Source organism: Chiloscyllium plagiosum, unplaced genomic scaffold, assembly GCF_037043375.1.
Source record: "Chiloscyllium plagiosum isolate Xiang-an unplaced genomic scaffold, Cpla_swu_hap1 HiC_scaffold_14, whole genome shotgun sequence".
In the NCBI taxonomy this organism is placed as follows: domain Eukaryota; kingdom Metazoa; phylum Chordata; class Chondrichthyes; order Orectolobiformes; family Hemiscylliidae; genus Chiloscyllium; species Chiloscyllium plagiosum.
In genome coordinates this window covers 76,517,438-76,544,820 of record NW_028270152.1, presented here as the reverse complement: position 1 = coordinate 76,544,820, position 27,383 = coordinate 76,517,438, and the positions used below count along the sequence as shown (strand labels likewise).

At 42.7% G+C, this 27,383-nt stretch overlaps 1 protein-coding gene across 1 annotated transcript; it reads right to left on the bottom strand.

Annotated features, from left to right (window-relative positions):
* Positions 1–1,582: 1,582 nt before the first annotated feature.
* tmem115 (transmembrane protein 115) lies at positions 1,583–25,428 on the bottom strand. Its single transcript, XM_043708450.2, has 2 exons — positions 24,379–25,428; positions 1,583–3,567 (listed from the first exon to the last, which is right to left on the bottom strand). Exons 1-2 carry the CDS (start codon positions 25,230–25,232, stop codon positions 3,375–3,377), a joined length of 1,047 nt encoding a protein of 348 aa, XP_043564385.1. The 5' UTR covers positions 25,233–25,428; the 3' UTR covers positions 1,583–3,374.
* Positions 25,429–27,383: the final 1,955 nt, after the last annotated feature.

Genomic DNA, 27,383 nt, shown 5'->3' with positions numbered 1-27,383 from the left:
CAATACACCAATCACTAAGAAACAAAACTGGAAATGATACCACCCAACCCAGCAAGCCTGGACACTTGAATAGCAAGCTGGATAGAACACGTTTCACCGGAAGTGCACTGATGTTACCTGCTATGATGAGGAAACGTATGCAAACTTTCCAACTCAGTGAGCAAGTCAACAACCTCATTCATCTAAGTCCCTGGCACTAAGAGAGTCTCTGTCAATATTGGGAAGTTAAAATCACCCACTGTGACAACTTTGTTTTCACATCTTCCATTGATTTACTTACATATCTGTTACTTTATCTCCTGGTGCCTATTGGAAGACTGCTAGTGTAGCCACATCAGAGTGATTGTGCCTCGATTATTCCTGAATTCAATCCATAGGCATTGGTGGACGAGTCCGTCAAGATGTCTTTTTTTGTCACAGCTATGATGTTCTCCTTAATCAGTACTGCAACTTCCCCCACCCCCTTACACATCTATCTCACATGAAATATTTAAACCCTGGAACGTTCTGCTGCCAGTCCTGCCCTTCTCAACCAATCTTTTGTAATGACTACAACATTGTCGTTCCATGTACTAATCCAGACTGTTAGCTAAATACAATGTGTTCATTAACTTGGTCCTGTCAGTTCTTCCTATTAGACTTAATTAACTTAACGTTGACCATTTACTCAGTTACTCCACATACTGACCTCCTGCTCTGTTCCTCACCTCCCAGTTACAATAGTTTAAAATGGAATGAAATCTCCAATAAGGGTAACGTATAAACCCAAAGAAAACTGCAGTAGATGTCCAACTTCCACGAATGCAATTTGATGAGCAAGTCATGAAGTATAAATCATTTGAGACATTTCCTCTTAACTTCCTTGTTCTATGAAAATCTCCTCATTTTGGTATCAAGGCTTTGAATAGGATCTATATAAAATTAAGCTAATTCAAGACCAGCTCCTACAGCGAGATGATATGTCCCCATTCAGGTGATTGGCATAGGGTATGACTCTTCTCACATTCATTCTTCTGCTTATCTGGAATTCTGAATGGTTTGCTTTTGCTTATCTTTTTATATTAATTAAAATAACTTTGGTCTTCTTCATGAAATGGTTGATATAAAAAATAATTATCCTAAGATTGTGGACATTTTTGGCAAGACAAGAGCTGCCTTATGGTGGTGCTGGCAGTGGCCATTTTATTTTGATGGTACAGTATAGCAGTTTGAGTGATTTGCAAGTCGCTTCAGACAGCAGCTAATTGTCAACTAGAGGTGCAGAATTGGGGTTACATATGGATATCTATAGATAAAAATGGCAGATTTCTTTCCCCAAAGAGCTTCTGTGAATCAGTTGAGGTTTTATGACAATCTGACAGCTTCAGGGGTTGCGCTTTCATAATGTTTCACCGATAAACAATTTTCACTTGCCAAATTAAAGAAAAACAAATTCAAATTCAAAAACTGCCTTGTGGGATTTGAATTCATATTTTCTGAATTATTAATCCTATTCACCATGACTTGCAAGCACAAGAAAAAGAACAAAAAAATTACCTGGTTGATGAATACAACTGAAACAATCCTTTTTTGGGGTTATGAGAAGTGAACACATGAGATTGCAAAGTTTATTGTACTGACCTGCGCAACTATGATACATCGGGAGAATCGAAAAGAAACCTACAATTTAAGTGAAGCCCAGTAAAAGAGATTAGTCTGTTGGTAAATGCTACTCTGGTAAGGTACACAGCACAGCATTATGACAATGACACTTCACCCACAGATAATCAAGATAACATTAAATTACTTAGATGCAACTAATACTTGTGTTTTTTAAAAAACAATCTTACATTAAAGTATCTTGTACAGTTAAATGTATTAAAAATGATATCTGCTTTATGTTTACCATAATCATTATCAAACTCTGAGACAAAACTAGAATGGTGTCTACACAGCAAAATGCTGACCACATTCAGCACTGTCTGACATCAATCACCCTGCAGAAACTGATGATTATAAAGGAGTTAGCTTTATGCACACCTTTAAATGGGGTTTCCAAAAAAACACTAAGACATTTATTGTACTGATTTCTTAACTCATTTCGTAGAGGGTTCAGTAAAAAAAAAAAAGTCCAATCATAGATGGGTTATGGAATTTTGTCCAGTTTCTGTTTGCCATTTGAGTCAAGTATTTGAACAAGCCTGGGCTTGGGTAGAAACTCTTGACTCTTGCAATATGTGGTAGCAGCGAAGAACAGAAGTATGGAAATAGGCCTTGTCAGATCTATATATTTCACAAAAGAAAACAAGCCAAGCAGCTTATAAGGAAATCAGTGGTTGTTTGAAGTGAATATTTTCACAAATCTTCACTGTTCCTTTTACAATTATACAGGATACAAAATACCATATAACCAAATCAGTTCACTCCAAGTACATTTGTAGAAACTGCATGTACAGCTTATATGCAGAAGAATCAGGACCAGCACCAGTAATTTGTCAGCCTTTTGAGAATGCAATCTCCCAAACCTGTCCAATAGTGAAGTGGGAGAAGAGCCCATTTTTGCTTTCTATCAAAAATCATCAAATTGAAGCAATTTTTACTGAGTAATCATACTATTTACACATTTTGATGGAAGAATAAAGGGAGCATGGAGGAAAATACTGAGGGACATCAAATTACCCAACATGATTGAATTTTGGATTTGGTTCACCCTTACAATCACATATAATTTGGAATGGTACAAATCTTTCAGACACGTGATGGTAGGAAGTTAGTGAGAAGAAAAAAATTGCAAAAGGTGAGTTCATTAAAGTAAGAATGTGATAACGTCAGACGCAATAACAAATCTCCAGATGTAGAAAACTACTGAAACTGATTCACTTGTGCCAATTTTCAATACCCCACAGATGGTATGGTCTCATAAAGTAAAATAATTCGCTTTTTGGCACTTTATCCGAAAAGGACAACTTGAGAGCCAAGATGTTATTTTCAGACAGTTCTTTCTGATCTGATTTCAATGGTAGCATACCTCCCCTTGCTGAGCTTCCTTTACATTTCAATTATGTTAATTAATTACTTTATTCAAAAAGGACACTTCAAAAAATGACTGCAAATTAATGAATTTTCTGAACAAACAGCAAAAATTGCATCTAATTCATCACCAGTTCAAATTCCTCCTCTAATTGTTACAGCCACCACCTTGAGTTAAAGAAACATTAAATCTTGCTGAAGTTGGGCTATGAGCACCACAGTTGCACAGGCCTTTATAATCTTCTATTTTCTGCCACGCTTATTTTCCAAACAAATTGAAGGTGCTGCAGTTAAACAGTTTGAAGTACTACTGATGATACCTGCAGCAGTAAAGTCAATTTCATTCCCACTCAATTGATGGTCTCTTAAGATCCTGATGAAAGACCTTGGAATGCAATGTGTTCTGCTGCTCCAGAATCATCTCCATCGCTTTTGCTGCTCTCTGGAAGTAAAGGCATATCAGACAAGTCTTCTTTGTCATCTTCATCCATACTAGGCCAAGCTACTTGATCTTCAACACGTTTCAGCCGTTCATTCAAAGCCTTCAACGCCAACTGTCTGGGGGTAAAGAGCAGAAAGTAAAAAAAATTATTCAATGTGCAAATCAGTTCAAACATTCACCACACACCAAAAATAAAAGCATTTCAAATCTAGTAAGTTATACTAAGCACATTTAAATGCTACTGATTTTTATTGTTAAGTGACTATTATTCTTACCTGTACCGTTAATTGTCCAGTACCCATTGCAAATGCAGAGCCATTAATGTACAAAATAACTGATAGCAAGAACCATTTTCTGCATTTGATTTCTAAGAAATGCATTTTTCAGAAGTCACTTGCTTCTGCCTAATTTGTATTCAAGGAGGTTACACACACTACCCAAGATTAAAAATAACATCTTCACATTCATCCATTGCAGGTGTTCCAGTTCACGTCTTCAAATTCAATCCATCTTTAGTCAGAAGCAAAGAAATAAAAGAAGTTTGGAACTCTCACTCCATCTCATATAACACTACACTGCCACCAGTTTTCCACAAATGCAAGTTTTTTTTTTAAGGAAAACAGTAGAATGCAGAGGCAGATTTGAAATACTATCTCAGTGACCAGTTTCCTCCTCTGGCTACAAGAATTCAACAAAATTTGCTTGGATTAATTCAGTTCCTAGGCAGAAGCACCACAGTACATTTAATGATACTGCATCGAGTCTGTAAGAGGTGGAAGATTTTAATTTGGCATCGTAAGAGGCACGTATATCAACTGAGGTTTTACTTTACATCTGCAAATGTGATACCTGATCTGCAAGGCTCAACGCCATCATCTGCTGAAAGAAGTGGAGAAATGTTCCATTTCTCAGTCTATCAATCATTTTCTAAGTCAGCAAGCATGGAACATTGGCCCACCTCTAGAATCCTGGAATTAAAATCGGAGAGGCCAAGTACAACAACAGTTTGAATACAGGCTATACTATTCCACTGCAGTAATAATTTGATCCTGGCACAGCTCAGTTAGCTCAATGAGTTGAGCGTTGAATTCCAGCAGTGTTTTTTTTCCTGTCTTAACACAGATTAGGTAGCTCAGTTTCAAAATTTAAGTATATGCTTATATCTAAATGCTAGGTTCTTCTAAAATTGATAAAATAAAATGATCAATGTTTATAGGCTGAGAAGAGAACCATAGGAGACAACATCTGGTGCCTTATCATATTGTCCCAGTTAGTTTTAGCTGGGTTAAGGGAAGCATCCAAAAGGCATTCACACCTCTTTCAAAACTCATCCAATTTAGAATTGGATCTAAATGTATCAGATATTGTGATGTGATATTGTAGATTTTAGCTTTGGATACTGAGAAACTATTTCAAAATATTCAGGCAATTTAGAATACTCTAGCTATCAGAGATGCACAGCTCCAACTAGCAGTAATCCATCATGTTCCTGACTTTTGTTTTAAAGGAACACAGCCTTTCATCATGTGGTCAGAATAGTGATCCCCAGGATGGTGAAAGGCTGAGCCATTGCCACTGAAACTTCCCCTGTTGGAGAAAGTCATTGCCTGGCACCTGTGTTGCTACTTACTACTTACCTGCCCAAGCCAGATATTCAGTGCATAATCTGTAGCTTCGAGCTCTCAGAAGAGCAATGGTGATGGAGTGAGCTAGTTTTGGTAATTAAAAAAAAATCTTGAGGATTTGGCCACAATCTAGGTGGCACTTTAGTGCAATGGAGAGAATCTTTTCAGAAGGGCATCTTTCAGGCAAGACATTAACTGAAATAAGGATTGTGGTTAGGCGGAGATTATAGTGCAACCTGAGGGCTGTTGAGACAACCATAAAGACCACTATGCTTGGAGTTCGTCAACAAACATAAACATGGTTGTGCCTCAGCTGGGCTGTTACTGAAGATTCACTCAGAGTTGAACAAATTGGCTCCACACTTAACTGAACCAAGGCATTAAAACATAATAGGAACAAAAGGAGGCTGTATGTAGATCTTGAGGTGTTCTGCTATTTCATAAGATCATTGGTGATTCTTGGCCGCACATCCCTGAATCATTTTACAATATTCAACACAATTTTGAATATACTCAATAATGGGTCACCCAGAGACCTTTGGATAGAGAATTCCAAAGATTCATGTCATGAAGTGAAACCTCACCATCTCAACCTGAAATGCAACTTCCTTATCCTGAGAATGATTAATGCTAAATGTTGCAGCCAGAGTAAAACAATATCTCAATATCTATCTTGTCAAACTGTTTAAAAATTTTACACTTAAACGAAACTTGCTTAAGTTCTAAATTCTAGGACTACGGACTCTCTATACTCAATCTCTCTCCATAGGTCAGTTCTGCCATTCCAGTAATCTTCATTGCACCTCTTCTAAAGTATATCCTTTCTGAAATTCAGACACCAAGACTGTACAAGAAATTTCAGGCATGCTCTCACAAAAGCTTCATTTTATTGCAGCAAACTCCATTACTCTTGTACTCCAACTTTAATGAAGGACACGGATGCCATTTGCCTTCTCAATTGAATATTGTACTCATGTTAACTTTTTATTTCACGTACGAGGTTACCCAAATCCTTCAGAACACCAATATTTAACAACGATCTTAGCTATCTGTAAGAATAATAGGGTGGTTATGGTCGGGGATTTTAACTTTCTAAACATAGACTGGGACTGCCATTTAAGGGTTTAAATGAAGAGGAATTTGTTAAGTGAGTACAAGAAAATTTTCTGATTTAGTATGTGGATGTACCTACTAGAGAAGGTGCAAAGCTTGACTTGCTCAGGGGAAATAAGGCAGTGCAGGCGACTGAGGTGTCGGTGGGGGAGCACTTTGGGGCCAGCGACCATAATTCCATTAGATTTTAAAAAGTGATGAAAAAGGATAGACCAGATTTAAAAGCTGAAGTTCTAAATTGGAGAAAGGCCAATTTTGATGGTATTAGGCAAGAACTTTCAAAAACTGATTGGGGACAGTTGTTTGCAGGTAAAAGGACGGCTGAAAAATGGGAAGCCTTCAGAACTGAGATAACGAGAATCCAGAGAAAATATATTCTGGTTAGGGTGAAAGGAAAGGCTGGTAGGTATAGGGAATGCTGGATGACTAAAGAAATTGAGGGTTTGGTTAAGAAAAAGAAGGAAGCATATGTCAGGTATAGACAGGATAGATTGAGTGAATCCTTAGAAGAGTATAAAGGCAGTAGGAGTATACTTAATAGGGAAATCAGGAGGGCAAAAAGGGGACATGAGATAGCTTTTACAAATAGAATTAAAGGAGAATTCAAAGGGTTTTTACAAACACATTAAGGACAAACGGGTAACTAGGGAGAGAATAGGGCCCCTCAAAGATCAGCAAGACGGCCTTTGTGTGGAACCGAAGAAAATGGGAGAGGGGTGCCAGAAGACTGGAGGTTGGCTAACATGGTGCCTCTGTTTAAAAAAAGTGGTAAGGACAAGCCAGGGAACTACAGACCAGTGAGCCTGATGTCAGTGGTGGGCAAGTTGTTGGAGGGAATCCTGAGGGACAGGATGTACATGTACTTGGAAAGGCAAGGACTGATTCGGGATAGTCAACGTGGCTTTGTGCAGGGGAAATCATGTCTCACAAACTCGACTGAGTTTTTTTGAAGAAGTAACAAAGAGCATTGATGAGGGCAGGGCGGTAGATGTAATCTATATGGACTTCAGTGAGGCGTTTGACAAGGTTCCCCATGGGAGACTGGTTAGCAAGGTAGATCTCATGGAATACAGGGAGTACTAGCCATTTGGATACAGAACCGGCTCAAATGTAGAAGACAGAGGTTGGTGGTGGACGGTTGTTTTTCAGACTGGAGGCCTGTGGAGTGCCACAAGGATCGGTGCTGGGTCCACTACTTTTCGTCATTTATATAAATGATTTGGATGTGAACATAGCAGGTAAAGTTGGTAAGTTTGCAGATGACACCAAAATTGGAGGTGTAGTGGACAGCGAAGACGGTAACGGGATTTTGGTCAGATGGACCAATGGGCTGAGAAGTGGCAGTTGGAGTTTAATTTATATGAACGTGAGGTGCTGCACTTTGGGAAAGCAAATTTTAGCAGGACTTGCACACTTAATGGTAAGGTCCGAGGGACTGTTGCAGAACAGAGACACCTTGGAGTCTAGGTTCGTAGTTCCTTGAAAGTGGAGTCGCAGGTAGATAGAATAGTGAAGGCAGCGTTTGGCATGCTCTCCTTTATTGGTCCGAGTATTGAGTACAGGAGTTCAAAGGTCATGTTGTGACTGTACAGGACATTGGTTAGGCCACTGTTGGAATATTGTTCGCAATTCTGGTCTCCTTCCTATTGGAAAGATGTTGTGAAACTTGAAAGGATTCAGAAAAGATTTACAAGGTTGTTGACTGGGTTGGAGGATTTGAGCTATAGGGAGAGGCTGAACAGGCTGGGTTTGTTTTCCCTGGAGCGTCAAAGGCTGAGGGGTGACCCTATAGAGGTTTACAAAATTATGAGGGGCATGGACAGGATAAATAGACAAAGTCTTTTCCCTAGGGTTGGGGAGTCCAGAACTAGAGGGCATAGGTTTAAAGTGAGAGGGGAAAGATATAAAAGAGACCTAAGGGGCAACGTTTTCACTCAGAGGGTGGTACGAGTATGGAATGAGCTGCCAGAGGCTGTGGTGGAAGCTAAGTACAATTGCAACATTTAAGAGGCATTTAGATGGGTATATGAATAAAAACGGTTCGGAGGGACATGGGCTGGGTGCTGGTGGGACTAGATTGGGTTGGGATATCTGGCATGGACGGGTTGGACCGAAGGGTCTGTTTCCGTGCTGTACACCTCCCTGACTCTAACTTATTACTCACTCAGGAGGGTTTAAACTTGAGTGGCGGGGACTGGGAACTAGAGAAGCAGGTCAGCAAATGGAGGGATTGAGGGGAAGGTACACATTAGGACTAGTAAATCAGAAAGGAAGGACAAACACAGACAGGTAAATGAGTGCAACAGTACTAATGGGCTGAAGTGTGTTTATTTTAACACAAGGAATATTATAGACAAGGCAGCTGAGCTTAGAACCTGGATCAGTAAAAGGTACAATAATGTTGTGGCCATTACAGAGACTAAGTTGAGATCTGGCTACTCAACTTTCCAGGGTTTCATTGTTTTAGATGGAGATAGGAAGATTAAGAGAATGGAGCTGTTGCACTGATCACATCTGCACCCAGAGACGCTCATCCACTGAGGCAATAAGGGTAGAGCTCAAAAATAGGATAAGTGCAGACACTCTGATAGGATTATACTATAGGGGCCCCAATTGTTAATGAGATATTGAGGAACAAACATGTAGGCAGATTATGGAAAGATGCAATAACAACAAGGTTATCATAGTACGTGACTATAGCTTACCCAATATTGACTAGGACTCCCTCAAAGCAAGCAGCTTAAATGGGGCAGAATGTGTTAAGGGCATCAAAGAAAGCTTCCTTGAAATAGTATTTGGATAGTCCAACTACATGAGGGGCTATACTGGATCTTGTATTGCTAATGAGCCTGGCTAGGTGACTGACCTTTCAGTGGGAAGCATTTTGTAAACAGTGATCACAATGCCTTAGGTTTTAAAATAGCTATGAATAAGAAGAAGGACCTTGCAAAAAGGTATTAAATTGGGGGAGGACAAATTAGGCCTATATAAGGCAGGAGCTACGGAGTATTAATTGGGAGGAGCCGTTATCAGGCAAGTCCACAACCGACAGTTGGGAGTTGTTTAAAGACCTAATGATCAGAGTTCAGGACTGTTCCAGTAAGGCGGAAAGGCAAGGATGGCAAATTATGGGACCCTTGGATAACGAGAGAGGTTGTGAATTTAGTTAAAAGGAAAAAAAATAAAGGTTTAGGAACCTAAAACGGAATAGGACGTGAGAGGAATATAAAGAAATCAGGAAAGAACACGAGGGAATTAGGAGAGAAGAAGGGGCCATGAAATTACCTAAAGTTAAAGTGGAAAAGTGTGAGGTGATTCACTTTGGAAGTAGTAACAGGAATACAGATTACTGGGTTAATGCGAAGATTCTTGGTAGTGTAGATGAGCAGAGAGCTCTTGGTATCCATGTACATAGATCCCTGGTTAATAGGGTTGTTAAGAAGGCATATGGTGTGTTCGCTTTACTGGTAAAGGGACTGAGTTTTGGAGGCACAAGGTCATGCTGCAGCTGTACAAAAGTCAGATGCGGTTGCACTTGGAGTATTGTGTACAGTTCTGGTCACCACATTATAGGAAGGATGTGGAAGCTTTGGAAAGGGTTCAGAGGAAATGTACTAGGGATGTTGCCTGGTATGGAGGAAAGGTCTTATGAGAAAAGGCTAAAGGATTTGAGACTGTTTTCGTTTGAGAAAAGAACGTTGAGAAGTGACTTAATTGAGACATCCAAGATAATCAGAGGGTTACATAGGGTGGACAGTGATAGCCTTTTTCCTCAGATGGTGATGGCTAGCACGAGGGGGGGCGTAGCTTCAAATTGAGGGGCGATAGATATAGGACAGATGTTAGAGGTAGTTTCTTTACTCAGAAAGAAGTAGGGGGCGTAGAATGCATGGCCTGCAACAGTAGTAATAGACCTGCCAACTTTAAGGACGTTTAAATGGTCATTGGATATACATATGGATGAAAGTGGAATAGTGTAGGCTAGATGGGCTTCAGCCTGGTTCCACAAATTGGCACAACATCAAGGCCAATGTAATGTTCTGTGTTCTATGAAAGGGATGTTTAAGAGACTTTTAGATAAGAACATGAATATGCAAGAAATGGAGGGATATGGACCAAGGGCAGACAGAAGGGTTTAGTTTAACTTCACGTCATGTTCAGCACAACACTTGGTCCATTTCTATGCTGTACAGTTCTATGTTCTATTTCAAAAATATTGTGAATATTCCTATTCTTCCTAACTAGCTCATTGTCCACTTAATTAAACTGTCTACATTAACAGACTGTGTCCTCCTCACAGCTTACTTTCCAACCTAGCTTTACATCAACAAAGCTATATACTACGCTCAGTCTATTCATCAAATTATTAACACAGATTGCAAATGTGATTCCTATCCCAAGCAAGCTGAAGTACAAAACTGGACATGAATACTTTTGTTTGATTAATGTTAGGTTTATTAATAGGATGCTACATATCTGCTTTTTACTAGCTGTGTCCCAGCAGGCACTATGTACTTCATGAAACAACATCTTCACCTTTGTATCTTAACAATATTGTTCATCTTCGGCAGTCCCATGCAGATGAGGATGAATCTCTTCCACTCTCAAGATGAGTCTGTAGGTGGTTGCACAGACTATTACAGCTGCCACAAGCTCTGTTACACTTGGGATAGATGGTGGTCATGGGAACAAATAGATGGGGCATTGATGTGGGCAGTATGCTCAGTTTGCTGTTTTCGCCTGGCTTCCACTTCGTTCCGGTGCAAGTCTCGAGGTGCTCAACACCTTCCTGGATGCTCCACCTCAACTTTGGAGGTCTTGGGCCTGTGATTTCCAGGTGTCTGTAGGAATACTGCCCTTTACCAACGAGGCCTTGAGCATATCATTGAAGTGCTTCCTCTGTCCATCTGGGGCTCACCTGCGGTTTCGAAGCTGGGAGTACAGCACCTGCTTGGGGAGACTCGTGTCGATCATGCGGATGATGTGCCCAGCCCATCGTAGCTGATCAAAAGTAGTCAGTTCCTCAATACTGGGGATGTTAACCTGTTTGAGGATGCTGGTGTTGTGCATCTTACTTCTCAGCGGATTCACAGGATCTTAACAACACAATTTACATACTACTAAACAGTAAATAGCTGAGATCTCATTGCTGATCATCGCACTGGTCCCCTGGAAACAAGCTGACAACCTGAAAATGATCTATTCGTTCCAACTCTTTTTGTCCATCAACCAATCCTTTATTCATGCTAATAGGTTATCCTCAATCCCATGTACCATGCTGTATGATGAAATTATGATCCTCTGGGGGAGAAAATAATGACATCCCATTATAGTTTGCTCTGACAATCTTGAAGTTTTCCAGGTGTCAGCTTAAGTGAGAGTGCTGCCACTAAATACAAGTAAAAGGCTGTCTGACTCCAAAGATGAAGCAGATAATCTGGTCTCTCACTACAGTGAGAATAGTTAAATACTACAGTAATGAAGGTGCTACCTTTTAGGTAAAACATTAAGTTGAGGCCCTGTCAAGTGAACATAAAAGACTCCCTGACACTATTTAAAGAGAGAGGGAGGGAGGGAGGCAGGGAGGGAGTTCTCCCCAGTGCTCCGGTCAACATTAATCACTTAACTAACCCTTAAAAGCATCAGTGGGAATCTGCAGTGCATATTTCCTACAATACAAATTACTAGGCTTCTGAAAGTGAAGGGCTTTGGTTCATCCTGAGATTATTAAAAATTCTACATAAATGCAAGCCTCTCTTTCAAAAGATATGTTTATCACAAAGCACTGGTGTAAGCCAAGTATATTACATGAGAATGATGATTCACTTGTGTAAAATAACTACAGCTGAAAAGTATTACATTGTCATCAAAACTCTTTGAAACCTTCAAGTGTACTTCACAGAATTGAGAGAATAATATTTTTTAACCAGAACAATGGAGTACAATTAAAATCAGCTCATAACACAAATACTTATTTGTTGCAAAGAACCATTTCCTGCAAGGATAGAACAGAATTAACGGATGCATGTATTTCACAAAAATGCAAGGAACCACTGGAGCATCAACCTCAAAAGCAAAAACCAAGTCTTAAAATGCAGCAATTCAGTTTCATTTTAACCCTTTAATACAGTCACAGGCCATACACTTGAAATAAATCTGCTATAATCTTACACTAAACAAACTCCATACAAAAGTTTCAAGTACCTGTCTGCAAAGCAGAGGGAGAGAAGCCAACCTACTTTTGTCATCCCATTTCCCTATCCCCGTATCAGTCGAAGCAAACACTCAGACGCAGTATGGCTTTACCTTCTCCATCTTTATTCCAGGCCTTGGAGAGAGAGAACGGTCGCCCATGTGCACAGAGACACAAGTTCTCGGACTTCTCTCAAACAGCAGATTCTTAAGGAATGATATAGTCACTTAGGGGGAGCAGCATCCATAATGATTGTAATGGTGACCCAATCAGCGAGCATCAACAGTAAAGATTAAGTCACAATGGATGTTCCTTACCTTGTTAACTGGCATTACACAATGGATGCTTTTTACCTCATTAACTCACTGCCCTTGCCTCCAGCATTCATTGTTTACTGCAAGTTCTTATCTGGTCATAAATATGATTACTAAACTAAATAAGGTCCAATGTTATGATGCTCTAATAGGTGCTGAAGATAGGAGAGGTCCTGTGGAGACAGTGAATAATCTCTCCATTGGGTTAAATAATCAATGGAATGGTTCCAGCCAGTAACATGCTCGGATAATACAGGATATTCGAAAAATCATTTAAGTCCTTCGAATAAATTCCAGCCTGTAACTCACTCACAAGTAATCAATATTCCACAGATTAGCTTGGCCTTAAATTTTTTCTGTTGTCCTTTTATCCTTTCTTCTCACCATTATAGATGCTCCGTCTAATCTATTTTAGTTTTTTCACTAACTGGGGTAGGTCCTTACGACATCACAGCTATTTGCTCAAGATCTGCGCTCCCAGAATTAGCGTTCTCCTGTAGCCAAGCTGGCCCAGTGCAACTATAACATTGGCACCCATCCTGCAATTGCAGAAATCAGAACAACTTGCTCTTTTTTGCTTCATCGATTACAGCAGTGCCTTTTTAATAAAAATCTGCTCAAATGACTTTCCTCCAGTCCTTCAGAGAGTCAAATGGTTCCAGATGAGGTTTAAAAATAATTGTCTGCAACAAATATTATTGAGCCAAATACAGCAGTGGACAACTGAGCAAAACTGAGTTCATTTGGAAAACCTTCATGGCTGGACTCATAAGTTATACACGAGAAGACAGAGGTCAATGATTATTGTTCCAGGTGCTCCCGTGTCACCATCACTGAGCTTCCTCCTTCATAAAGCCACCATAATTTAAAAACGGTTCCACTCCATTCACAATCCATAAACACTGAAGTCAGTCGTTTTGTTGGTGTTCTGTTTAAGTAACCCCAGTTATGGCTGCTTATGAAGCACTCAAACACATGTCAGACAATGACCACTTCTTTCTAGACAAAGCCCAACCACTTCAACTCTATCAAAATTCCCCCATTAGTGAATCGATCTAGCCTCATCAACAGCTCCACAAGACACATGAATGGTAGCGGGCAAGTGCTTGGCGGCACAGTGGTTAGCACTGCTGCCCCACAGCACCAGGGACCTAGGTTTGATTACAGCCTTGGATGAGTATGTGGAGTTCGCAAATTCTCCATGTCTCTGTCGACTTCCATCACGTGCCCTGGTTTACTCCCACAGTCCAAAGTGGATTGATCATGGCAAATTGCCCCATAGCATCTAAGCATGTGCAGGCTAGGTAGAACAGTCATGGAAAATTCAGTGTTTTGGTGGTTGGGGGGGGGGGGGGGGGAATCCTGTTTGGGATAGTGTACAGGATGGGCCGAAGGGCCAAAAGTTAACGATGATGTTCGACAGCTGCATGACCTTGAATGAGTCCTCTGAATCCAGACTTGTCTTCTGTACTAGCAAGCAGCTTTGGCTTCTGCATCTGTTTGTTACACTGTATGAGAGAGTGTTTTGTTCCAAGTTGTTGGACTTCACTTCAGACTGGAATCACAAACAGTATCAAGAACAACCTAAGCCTCCAGACCAGCCATTGATTGAGGGGTCCCCAATGTGCAGGAGGGTGTGAGGCTCATTGATTCACTGCCCTTTAAGGAAAACAAAGTCATTAAATTAGATATTTACATTTTAAATGGACTGAGGTTTGAAAATGTTGTGATGCACAAGCCATCTGGATGGTTACACAGCACAGAAGGTTGTTTAGCCAACCAGGCCAGTGCTGACCCTCTGTAGGGGAACAGTTCCCCTGGTACCAATCCCCTACTGTCTCCCCAAAGCCCAGCATATTTTTTTTCATCAGATTGTAATCCAATTTCCCCTTGAAATCCTCAACGGAAGCTACCTCCACCATACTCACTAGGCAGTGCACTTGAGATCCTAACCACTCATTTTGTCAAAAAAAGATTTTCCTTTTATTTCCATTACTTCTTTCAATCACCATAAACCTGAACTCTTTGGTTATTGATTCTTCCACTAATAGGAACAGTTACTCCCTATCTGCTCCATCCAGACCCTTCAAGATTTTGAACACCTCAATCAAATCTCTTCTCAACTATCTGTTTTCTGAAGAAAATAGTCCTAACTTCCCCAATTTTTTAATATAACTGAAGTTTCTCATCCTTGGAACTATTCATGTGTTTTTTTCCCCGTTGTCCCTTTATATTATTTCTTCATATTATTCCTAAAATGTGGAGTCCAAAACTGGACACAGTAATCTAGTTGAGATTGAACTAATGTTTTATACAAGCTAGAACAGGATTTCCTGGTCTTTATATTCGGTAAACCTGCATCGACACCAGGTGGTGTCTATTTTATTAACCAAGCTCTCACCCTGTCCTGTCACATTCAATTATTTATGTACATATACACCAAGTTCCTTCTGTTCCTGTAACCCCATTAACATTTTACCTCGTATTTTGTATTACCTTTGCATTCTTCCTATCACTGCAACAAATCTGCAACAAATTTCATCTGGCAGTTGTGTCTACCCACAAACTGTGTCTCTTTAGAATTCTAGGTAAAAACAAGGGCTGCAGATGCTGCAAACAAGTTTCTAGAGTGGTGCTGGAAAAGCACAGCAGTTCAGGCAGCATCCGAGGAGCAGGAAAATCGACATTTTGGGCAAAAGCCCTTCATCAGGAATTCAGGCAGAGTGTCTGGAGGGTGCAGAGATAAATGAGAGGAGGGTTGGGGTGGGGAGAAAGTAGCATAGAGGCCCCCACTCTCCTCTCGTTATCTCTCCACCCTGCAGGCACTCTGCCTCTATTCCTCTTTAGAATTCAGATTCCTCGAACAGTAATTAGCTCAGTCGAGAGACACAGCTTTGCAAGCATGCTGGCAGGCAGAGGTTCAAGTCCTCTGTGCGGTACTGGGGTTGGGGGGGGGGCGTGATTGAGGTTCGAGTCCTCTGTGCGGTACTGGGGTTGGGGGGCGTGATTGAGGTTCGAGTCCTCTGTGCGGTACTGGGGTTCGGGTCCCCTGTGGGGGGTGTGATTTAGGTTCGAGCCCTCTGTGTGGTGCTGGGTTCGGGTCCCCTGGGGGGGCTGCATGATTGAGGTTTGAGTCCTCTGTGCAGTACTGGGGTTCAGGTCCCCTGTGGGGCGGGGCGTGATTGAGGTTCGAGTCCTCTATGCGGTACTGGGGTTTGGGTCCCCTGTGGGGGGACGTGATTGAAGTTAGAGTCCTCTGTGCGGTACTAGGGTTTGGATCCTGGGGGAGGGGGCTGGGGTGATTGAGGTTTGAGCTGAAAATATGTTGCTGGAAAAGCGCAGCAAGTCAGGCAGCATCCAAGGAGCAGGAGAATCGACGTTTCAGGCATGAGCCCTTCTTCAGGAATGAGGTTGAGGTTTGAGTCCTCTACGTGATACTGGGGTTTGAGTCCTCTACGTGGTACTGGGGTTAACGTCCCGTGGGGTGGGTTTGTGTTGACGTTTGAGTCCTCTGCGCAGTAGTGTGGCCTGAGTCTAGGAAGATTCATTTGAGATTCAAGTCCTCCACACTGTGCTGGAGTTCGAGCTCTCTGTGTTTAATTGGGGTTCGAGCAAAGTAAGAAAGGTGTTAAAGTCCCCTTGTGGCAAAATTTGATGCTCTGCGAGTCTTTGTTCTGGGGGAAAGAGAGTGGCATGGACTGCAGCGCCATATGGTCTGCTGCAAAGCCTTTCTCTTTTTATAAATGTAATTTCATTGAGGGGATGCAAAAAAAAAGAAATGCTGCAATTAAGTTTGCACCAATACTTGAGTTGAAAAAGGAAAGTTTCAATGTAGATTGTGCCATGCTGAGATTGTTTGATGTTTAAAAATCTTGGTTTTTTTTTTAAGAATACTGGTTTGGAAAATCCTTTTAAGGAACTGTTTTGCCTTGTTTGAATCAGGATCTCGATTCAATGTATTTTGTGGGCTATGTAATGGGGAAGATTTTGTTTTTACATTGAAATTGCATAACATTATGTCCTTTTTAAAATTATCAAACTTGTAACCTTAAAACAAATTAATTGAGGACCTTGAGCCCCCAACTATGCCTTGAAATTCTACAATGCCTGTTTAAAAAAAACAGTTGGGTCAGTGGTCATGCTTTAGCCAGATGAGAGTATTGTATTAAAATATCTTTGCTATTGTGTTTTTAATGCACAGTATTCACAAAATGAGTACATTTTGAGTTTGATGTTTTGTTAAGATTTTAGAGAATATTAGATCTTAAAGCTGTGCTGTTTAAGTTCTGTTAATCATTGTTAAGACTTAATTGGCCCCTTCATATTGCAAATTCAAAAGAGTGTTGATCTCTACCAAAGTTGCCACTGTAATTCTGACTGTTTTATTTGGGAAGTTTCATTTGGAGAACATATCTTAAAATATTCTGCATTTGTTTCCCCACGAATATTTGAGATTTAAATCTGAACTGAAACTGCCTCTTCAATTGTGAAAGCACAGGAAATGGAGGTGATAAAACTATACGGTGTCTTTGAGCGTTTTGCTTCGACTGAGGGGGGAACCAGGACGGCACTTCCAGTGTCTTAATTACCTTCTCTTTCACAATTACCTGCTCAGCACCTTCTCCCTTGATATTGACAGTGTAAACTATTTGTTTAATACTTCAGTTATGCCTCTCTTCTTTTCTGGTTCCTGAGCTGCCCACTCCTCCCCTAATCACCACTTTTAACAAGTATGTATGTGCCTATAGAAAAATTTAAGATTTGCTTTTATGTTAATTGGTATCACCATAAACCTCTAACGCTCATCCAGAGACTTCAGTCTGCCCATCCTCATTCACCTTCAATCTAGATATCCACTTATCTAGCCTTAATACCTCATCATCATAGAGTATAACAGACAGGACCAGCCTCTGCTACTCAGCTTGCTTACTTCTAAGTTAGATCATTGTAGGTGCAATCCATTCTGCAGGGATTTGAGCACATAATCAAGTTGGGTATTTCAGTGCGGTGTAAGGAACTGAAACAAAGTGGTTATGTTTCTGGACCCATAATCCAGAGACACAGAACATTACTCACAGAGTTGTGAGCAGTGCTGAACATCCCCACTTTTGGCTTTATGATGACATTCATGAAGACCTGAAGATGGTTGGACCCAAGACACTGCTCCCAGGAACTCCTCTATTGATATCCTGGGATTGGGAGATTTGGCTCTCAACCACCACAACCATCTCTCTCTCGTTCTCAGCATTGAGATCACCCCATCTTTCGCCATCAATTCACACTGATCCTAGTTTTGCTTGGGCTTCTTAACATCACAGTTAATCAAATGCTGTCAAATCTCATCTGTGGGATTCAGGTCTTTTTTTTTCAGTGTTTGGTAAAGAGATTTGGAGCTGGATAGATTTGATTGAACCCAAATTGAGCAATGTTCCAGGATCATTTTGAGAGAAAGACCCAGGTGCTTTGATACCCAAGTTTCTCAACAACTTTGCAGCAAGGTGAGAGTGGAGATAGCACAGTGCATAAGAACTAAAAAATGGGAACAGGGTCCATTCAATTTAGTGAGACCGTTGAACCAACAATCTGTCCTGGACCTGGCCAATAAATGCCACAGTCTAAAAGGCACAACAATGCCTCTTCTTCATCAGGTGGCTTAAAAAATTAGACATATCAATGAGAACCCTCAGCACCATTTACAGATGCACTACAGAAAAGCATTCTATTCAGGTGCATAATGGCCTGGTATGACAACAGCTCTGCCCAGGATGGTAAGAAAATACAGAAAGTTGAATGCACAGCTCAGATGGTCTTGGAAGCTAACATCCGATCCATGGACTCCATTTATACCTCTTGTTGATGCAGAAAGGACCCCTCCCACCCCGGTAATGCTCTCTTCCAACCTCTCATCAGGCAGAAGATACAGAAGCTTGAACACATGCACCAACAGGTTTGAGAACAGTTTCTTCCCTGCCATTATTAGACTGCTGAATTGATCTCTCTAACTTCAAATAATGTTGATCTTGTTTGTGTACCTCCTGTGCAATGTAACCTTGAATGCCTCGCTCTGACTAAGAGCCCTGTGATCTGTATGTTCTTGTTTGCTATAATCTGCCTGAACTGAGTCAGAGAGATTTACAGAGGAGAGCGTGAGGGCTGCAGATGCTGGAGATCAGAGCTGAAAATGTGTTGCTGGAAAAGCGCAGCAGATCAGGCAGCATCCAAGGAGCAGGAGAATCGACGTTTCGGAAGAAGGGCTCATGCCCGAAACGTCGATTCTCGTGCTCCTTGGATGCTGCCTGACCTGCTGCGCTTTTCCAGCAACACATTTTCAGAGGGATTTACAGCATGGAAACAGACCCTTTGGTCCAACTCATCCATGTTGACCAGGTATCCTAACCTATCTAGTCCCATTTGCCAGCACTTGGCCCATATCCTATTCACATACCCATCCAGATGTCTTTGAAATGCTGTATTTGTACCAGCCTTCACCATTTGCTCTGGCAGCTCATTCCATACACGCACCACCCTGTGTGTGAAAACATTCCCTTTATATCTTCCTCTCCCACCCTAAACTTATGCCCTCTAGTTCTGGACACTCCCACCCCAGGGAAAAGACTTTGTCTGTTTATCCTATCCATGCTCCTCATGATTTTATAAACCTGTAAAAGGTCACCCCTCAGCCTCCAACCCTCCAGGGAAAACAGCGCCAGCCTGTTCAGCCTCTCCCTATAGCTCAAATCTTCCAACCCTGGCAAAATCCTTGTAAATCTTTTCTGAATCCCCAGAATTGCACGCAATATTCCAACAGTGGCCTAACCAATGTCCTGTACAGCTGCAACATGACCTCCCAACTCCTGTACTCAATACTCTGACAGAAAGCATACCAAAACATCTTCTTCACTGTCCTATCTACCTGCAACTCTACTTTTAGGGAACTATGAACCTGCACTCCAAGGTCTTTTTGCTCAGCAACTCTTCCCCAGGACCTTACCATTAAGTCATGCTCTGATTTGCTTTTACAAAATTCAGCACGTCACATTTATCTAAATTAAACTCCATCTGCCACTCCTCAGCCCATTGGCCCAACTGATCAAGATCCCATAGTACTCTCAGGTAACCTTCTTCGTTGTCCACTACACCTCCAATTTTGCTATCATCGAAAAAGTAGTAATTACATCTCCTACATTCACATCCAAATCATTTATATAAATTTCGAAAAAAGCAGTGGACCCAGCGCTGATCCTTGTGGCACACCACTGGTCACAGGCCTCCAGTCTGAAAAGCAACTGTCCACCATCACCTTTGGGGCCAGTTCTGTATCCAAATGGCTAGTTCTCCCTGTAATGCATAAGATCTAACCTTGCTAACTAGTGTCCCACGAGGAACCTTGTCGAATGCCATACAGATCATGTCCACCACTCTGCCCTCATCAATCTTCTTTGGTACTTCAAAAAATTCAATCAAGTTTGTGAGACATGATTTCCCACGCACAAAGCCATGTTGACTATCCCTAATCAGTCCTTGCCTTTCCAAATACATGTAAATCCTTTCCCTCAGGATTCCCTCCAACAACGTTCCCACCACTGATGTCAGGCTCACCGGTCTTGTCCTTACCACCTTTCTTAAAACAGTGACACCACGTTAGCCAACCTCCAGTCTTCCGGCACCTCACCTGTGATTATCGACAATACAAATATCTCAGCAAGGGGCCCAGCAATCACTTCCCTCGCTTCCCATGGGGCTTGCAACACAAACCTTTTCACTTACTTAGGTAGATGTGACTACAATAAATCAAATCAAATCACACAATTGGTGTACTAGCTCTTTCTGTTCCACTTTCCTTTAGATAGCTTTCTAAGCTGTTCTTAAATATTGTCCTCACCTCTGCTTCTGGCACTATGGTAGTAAAGTTTTGGTCTAAATCTCTTGTGTATCATTCTATATTCACTCCTTCATTCCATATTCCCTCCTTCATTCCAGACCTTTCAATTATAGGAAAGTTTTCTTCTTTCTATCCTACCACATCCTGTAAATGTAAATGTCAGTCTGTAACCTCCCATCTTCTGTTGGAAAAGACAGTTTATAAGTTTCTTTTTAGTTTGCTCACATTAAGCTGTCTCTTGGTTTTTGTTTATATTCGTTCATGAGATGTGGCTGTTGCTGGCTGGGTCAGTGCATATCAGGGCAGTTTAACAATCAACCACATTTCTGTGGGTCGAAAATCACACATAGCCCAGACCAGGTTAGGACAGCAGCTTTTCTTTCCTAAAGGACATTAGTGCCGCATTTTCAACATCTTTCCCGTAAGTAAACAATTCAAAACTGCACTCAGTACTCCAATTGTGGCTAATTAAGGGTTTGATACAGATCACATCTTAACTTTTGGATTCCGTACATCTTTTTTCTTTATCAGCCTCATCCACTTTAGGTTCCATATTTAACTCTGGTGAACCCTAGCTCCCCAAATACTGCTACACTTAGGTAGCCACTAACTCCCTTTCATCAAAACTACATTTAAAAGTAAAAATGTACCCTCACTCTTAGTTGATCAATCACTAAACTTGCAATTACCCAACAACTTGTATTAACACAGCACCTCTGACACTGTAAACTATTTTGAGGCACTACATAGATGAGCTGTAACGCAAGTTGACATTGAGCCACACAATGAGATGCTGGACCAGATGATCAAATGCTTGATCAGGTTGGTAGCTTTTAAAGTGCATCTGAAAGAATAAAGAGATTTTGAAAGATTTAGGGTGGGAATTTCAAAGCTTACAGTCTAGGCAACTGAAGGCACAGTCACCAGTGGGTACAACTTTAAAATTGAGGGACACTTGAACATAAGCCTTTAGAGCAGGAGTAGGCCATTCAGCCCCTCGGGTCTGCTCTGCCATTTCATACAACCATGGCTGATCTCATGTCAGCCTTAACTCTCTTTTCCTATCTACTCTCAATAACACTTCAGCCCATTACTATTAAAAAAAATGGTTACCTCCTTCTTAAATTTACTCAATGTTTCAGCATTCACCACACTATGGGTAGTGAGTTCCACAGATTTATGACCCTTTGAGAGAAGTAATTTCGAGTCATCTCTTTTTAATCTGCTACCCCTTATCTTAAAACTATGACCTCTCATTCTAGATTGCCCCAAGAGAGAGAGAAATAGATAAATGCAGATGTCTTAGAAAGAGGTGACCTTATAGAGGTTTACAAAACCTTGAGGGGTATACACAGGGTTAATGGCAGGTGTCTTTTCCCTAGGATGAGGGATTTCAAGGCTACAGGGCACATTTTTAAGGTGAGGGGAAAGATATTTAAAAAAGACATGAGGGCAATGTTTTGTTTTACACAGATGGTGGTTTGCATGTGGAATGAACTTCCTGAGGAAGTGGTGGATGTGGGCACAATTACAATGTTTAAAAGACATTTGGATAAGTACGTGAATAGGAAAAGTTTGGAGAGATATGGGCCACAAACAGGTAAGTAGGACTAGTTTAGTTTGGGATTACGTTTGGCGGGGACTGGTTGAACCGAAGGGTCTGTATCCAAGCTGTATGACTCTATAATGCGAAGAAATTGAGGAATTTGAACAGAAGGATGAGAATTTTAAAATGAAAACACTGGGAGCCAATATAGGTCAGTGAGCACATGGAAGAACTTGGGACAATGAAGGATATAAGTAGCAGAAGTTTAAATGATGTCACATTTTTACAGAGCATAATCTGAGAACATAGAACAGTACAGCACAGAACAGGCCCTTGAGCCTACGATGTTGTGCCGACCATTGATCCTCATGTAAGGTAAACCTAATGTACGAACCCTCAAATATCTGTGACCATATGCATGTCCAGCAGTCTCTTAAATATCCCCAATGACCTCGCTTCCACAACTGCTGCTGGCAACGCATTCCATGCTCTCACAACTCTCTGCGTAAAGAACCCACCTCTGACATCCCCTCTATACTTTCCGCCAAACAGCTTAAAACTATGACCCCTCGTGTTAATTTCTGCCCTGGCAAAAAGTCTCTGGCTATCGACTCTATCTATGCCTCTCGTTATCTTGTACACCTCAATTAGGCCCCCTCTCTTCCTTCTTTTTTCCAATGAAAAACGTCCGAGCTCAGTCAACCTCTCTTCGTAAGATAAGCCCTCCATTCCAGGCAGCATCCTGGTAAACCTCCTCTGAACCCTCTCCAAAGCATCCACATCTTTCCTATAATAGGGCGATTAGAACTGGTCACAGTATTCCAAGTGCAGTCTAACCAAAGTTTTATAAAGCTGCAACACGATCTCACAGCTCTTAAACTCAATCCCCCTGTTAGTGAAAGCCAAAACACCATATGCTTTCTTAACAACCCTGTCCACTTGGGTGGCCATTTTAAGAGATCTATGTACCTGCACACCAAGATCCCTCTGTTCCTCCACACTGCCAAGAATCCTATCCTTAATCCTGTACTCAGCTTTCAAATTCGACCTTCCAAAATGCATCAACTCGCATTTATCCAGGTTGAACTCCATCTGCCACCTCTCAACCCATCTCTGCATCCTGTCAATGTCCCGCTGCAGCTACAACAGTCCTCTATACTGTCAACACCTCCAACCTTTGTGTCACCTGCAAACTTGCTGACCCAACCTTCAATCTCCTCACCCAAGTCATTAGTAAAAATTACAAAGAGTGGAGGCCCATGAACAGAGCCCTGTGGAACATAGGGAGGGAACATAGTTCATTGTAGGCTCTGCAGACAACTGCTTTCATTTCTGAATACTTAGCTTGAGAAATATTTGACAAGCAGAACTGACAATTCCGATGATATAGAACTGGACACTGTCTGAGTTCAGTACAAACATGTAAAAACAGACCGTGTATTTTCAGATTGTGTCACCAATTGTCAGCATGTAGCTGGCAAACATGGTTATGTTTGTCAAGTGCAAGCTTTCTTTCAAAAACTCATACTTTACTTTCAATTATTTTCTCTTTAACTAGATTATTAACAAATGTTTTTAGAATTTCCACCAGATGTTTTACTAATTAGCTTCAACTAGTATTCCAGAATTCTTTGATGTACTTTTTCAACACCTGGCACCTCGCCTCCATGAGCTGAATTTTCCCTTTTCTAAAAACTTTTATTGCAGTGTTACACAACACGTTTTCAGCAATTCAAATATTTACCAATTCTCTCATACTTTTTTTCTGTTCTCCTGTCCAATCCTGACCAATATTGACTGACACCTCTATATTTCTAGATAGGATCACTGGATTGAACTGGTCAATTATCTCCTCCCTTAGTTGGGAGGCACCAACATCAAATGTAACATTAATACAGCCATCTGGCTCAAATTAGTCAGCAGAATTCAAGGTTAGACGCTAGATTCATAGAACTGAACTAGTCACTATCAGTGCCCCTGGTACTTAGCTGGTTTTCAATCTCCCCATATACATCAAAACACTGAAATGTCATGTGTATTACACAATCCCAACCCTCTGACAAAATCACACGTATTAATCATTTGGTAAACTGGTACAGACATACATAACAGGCTTCCCTACTCTAACAATTCTTTGCTTAAGTTTCTGTCCGGCCAGATAATGCAAGTGAAGCACTATCAATGCATGTTTAACACCGTAAAACCTTCCTAAGATCACATTAGAGAATGGAAATGGAAACTTTTCTTTAAGTACCTTCTGCGTTCTGCATCCTGTGGGTCAGTACCAGGCAGGCTTATTGTAATGGATGATGGTGCCCCAACATCATATCGCTTGACTGTCTTCTTACATATTCTAATCTTCACCAGGACACTGTAGATCACATTGGCCACCACAGAGACAAGTGGCTGCAGAATCTCAGGGAAGAAGGTGGCGAACGCAAAGTGGTCAGACATGTCCCCTCGGCCTCGGCTGTGTTTTTGGTAGAATCGAAGGTAGACCCAGCTAGAGAGGACTCCATACCCGTAAGATGCCAGCACTGGGCTGCTGAGAACCGTGGTGAGCCGCAGGACCCCGAGAGCCACCAACACCGCCATGGGGACATCCTTCATCCGCAGCTGGGGCACCTTCAGGACCACCGTGTCACCCATGGTCTGTTTCAAAGCCACCAACACCCCACCAGCGAAGCCCCCCATGCCATGGATGCGCACAGTGAATAAGTAGTCCAGGTTGAAGGTGGCCATGTAGGTGAGGAGGTAGGAGAAGGCCCCGAGGACGCCTACCGCCACATTGAGGACAGTGAAGAAGATGAGCAGCTCCAGGGCGCCCCAGAGGGGTTCCAGGAGCGCCCCGGCCAGCAGCACGGCCCCCAGAGCCAGCGCCACATCCCAGACGTGCTGCTCCACCACGGCGTGAGTCAGCAGCGTCCAGAGCCAGCAGTTCGGTGGGAAGAGGTACCCCGGGGTGACGGCCAGGCCGTGTCCCGTGTCAGTCAGGAACGAAAGGCCGTACAAGGCGAGCACGGAGCCGCACAGGGCCTTCACCACCACGCTGCTGCTGCCCGCCGCCGCCACCAGCTGCTGCCGGGCCGCCGCCACGAAGCGGCTCATGGCGGGGCCCAGGAACCGGCGGGAGCCGCACCGACCAGCCCAGCTCAGCTCAGGCCCCGCAACGCCCGCCTGGTCAGTGCCCGCCGCCCGCTGCCCCTTGCCCCTTCAGTGGTCCTGAGGCCAACACCGGGACCGTGCCCAGAACACAACCCAGCGGCCTCGCCACGGCAAACACTCTCTGCCCCGCCCGTTGCCCCGAGCCGACATCATCACCGGGCGCCCGATTTACCCCGAGCCGACATCATCACCGGGTGCCCGATTTACCCCGAGCTGACATCATCACCGGGCGCCCGGGTGTCTTCATCAGTGACCGCGGTACCGCCCTGCTATTATCATCATCATCATCGGGCGCCCGAAGCCCCACATTGACTTTGCAATCGGGCACTTTCTGCCCCGCACTGACATCATAAATAGGCGCCCAAGGCACGGGGAGCCCTGCCGAAAGGGCCAGGGGCAGAGAGTGATCCGCAACCGCGGCCTGTTTCAGGCGAGTGAGGCCGCGGGGGGCCGGGGGGCCGGGGGGCCGGGGGGCCGGAGCCGTTCCACTCTCCAACGGCGAGATAGCGATTGTAGCCCCGGGCAATGAGGGCCAAAGGTATTTAGACAGCCGAAGGCCATTCAGCCCATCGAGTTCACACTGTCTATCTGCACAGTAATCCAGTCAATCCCATCCCCCCCCCCTGCTCTCTCCGCGGTAATCACTGTCCAGGAGGTCAGCACAGCCAGGCTGGGGGACGGGTGGCAGTTTGTAACTAAACTGGGATTTCTGCGCTGACGTTGAGGATAACGGAGTTGACAGTGTAGCTATACTTCCCCTGCCTGTGTGGCCTGTGTGGCAGCTTCAACTGGACACCAGGGAGCAGTGAGACTGCAAGGTGAGCACCGTGCTGTTGTGGGAAAGGCCACGGAAGGTATAGAATGTGGGGAAATAGATGGTGATGTCTTGAAAAATGTCCATGTTACAGAGGAGGAACTGCTGGATGTCTTGAAACACACATATAAAAGTGAATAAATCCCCAGGGCCAGATCAGGTGTGCCCTAGAACTCTGTGGGAGGCTAGAGAAATGATTGCTGAGGCCTCTTGCTGAGGCATTTTGTATCATCGATAGCCACAGGTGAGCTGTAGGAAGGCTGGAGGTTGGCTAACGTGGTGCCACTGTTTAAGGCGGTAAGGAAAATCCAGGGAACATCTGCAAACTTACTAACTGTACCTCTTATGTTCGCATCCAAATCATTTATGTAAATGACAAAAGGTAGAGGGCCCAGCACCGATCCTTGTGGCACTCCACTAGTCACAGGCCTCCAGTCTGAAAAACAACTGTCCACCACCACCACCCTCTGTCTTCTAACTTTGTGCCAGTTCTGTATCCAAATAGCTAGATCATCCTGTATTCTGTGAGATCTAAACTTGCGAATCAGTCTCCCATGGGAACCTTGTTGAATGGCTTGCTGAAACTTGAAAAGGTTCAGAAAAGATTTACAAGGATGTTGCCAGGGTTGGAGGATCTGAGCTATAAGGAGAGGCTGAACAGGCTGGGGTTGCTTGCCCTGGAGTGTCGGAGACTGACCTGTGACCTTAGAGGTTTACAAACTCATGAGGGACACTGATAGGATAAATAGACAAAGTCTTTTCCCTGTGGTGGGGGAGTCCAGAACTAGAGGGCATAGGTTTAGGCTGAGAGGGGTAAGATATAAGAGAGACCTAAGGGGCACCCTTTTCATGCAGAGGGTGGTATGTGTATGGAATGAGCTGCCAGAGGATGTGGTTGAGGCTGGTACAATTGCAACACTTAAAAGGCATCTGGATGGGTATATGAACAGGAAGGGTTTGGAGGGATATGGGCAGGGTGCTGGCAGATGGGACGAGATTGGGTTGGGATATCTGGTCAGCATAGAAAGGTTGGACTGAAGGGTCTGTTTCCGTGCTGTGCATCTCAATGACACTATGACAGCATTGGACAGGCTGAAACATTGCACCTGTCGGGGCAATGTATTCACCCACAACACTTTCCTGTTGTCTCCTACTCTCGTAAATTCCATAATCTGTACATAAAGACAGCAACACTGTGCATTGATGCTGTGAATGGAAATGATTAAGGAAATTTCACCTGCGTTGTGAAAGGGCAGACGAGATACGAACTGCTGTAACAA

What these genes read in the sequence shown, in the direction of transcription:
- tmem115 (XM_043708450.2), bottom strand. Translation starts at nt 25,232, where the DNA reads ATGAGCCGCTTCGTGGCGGCGGCCCGGCAGCAGCTGGTGGCGGCGGCG. An exon ending in CAGGATGCAGAACGCAGAAG is followed by an intron (nt 3,568 to 24,378) that starts GTACTTAAAGAA and finishes CTTTACCCCCAG; the next exon opens with ACAGTTGGCGTTGAAGGCTT.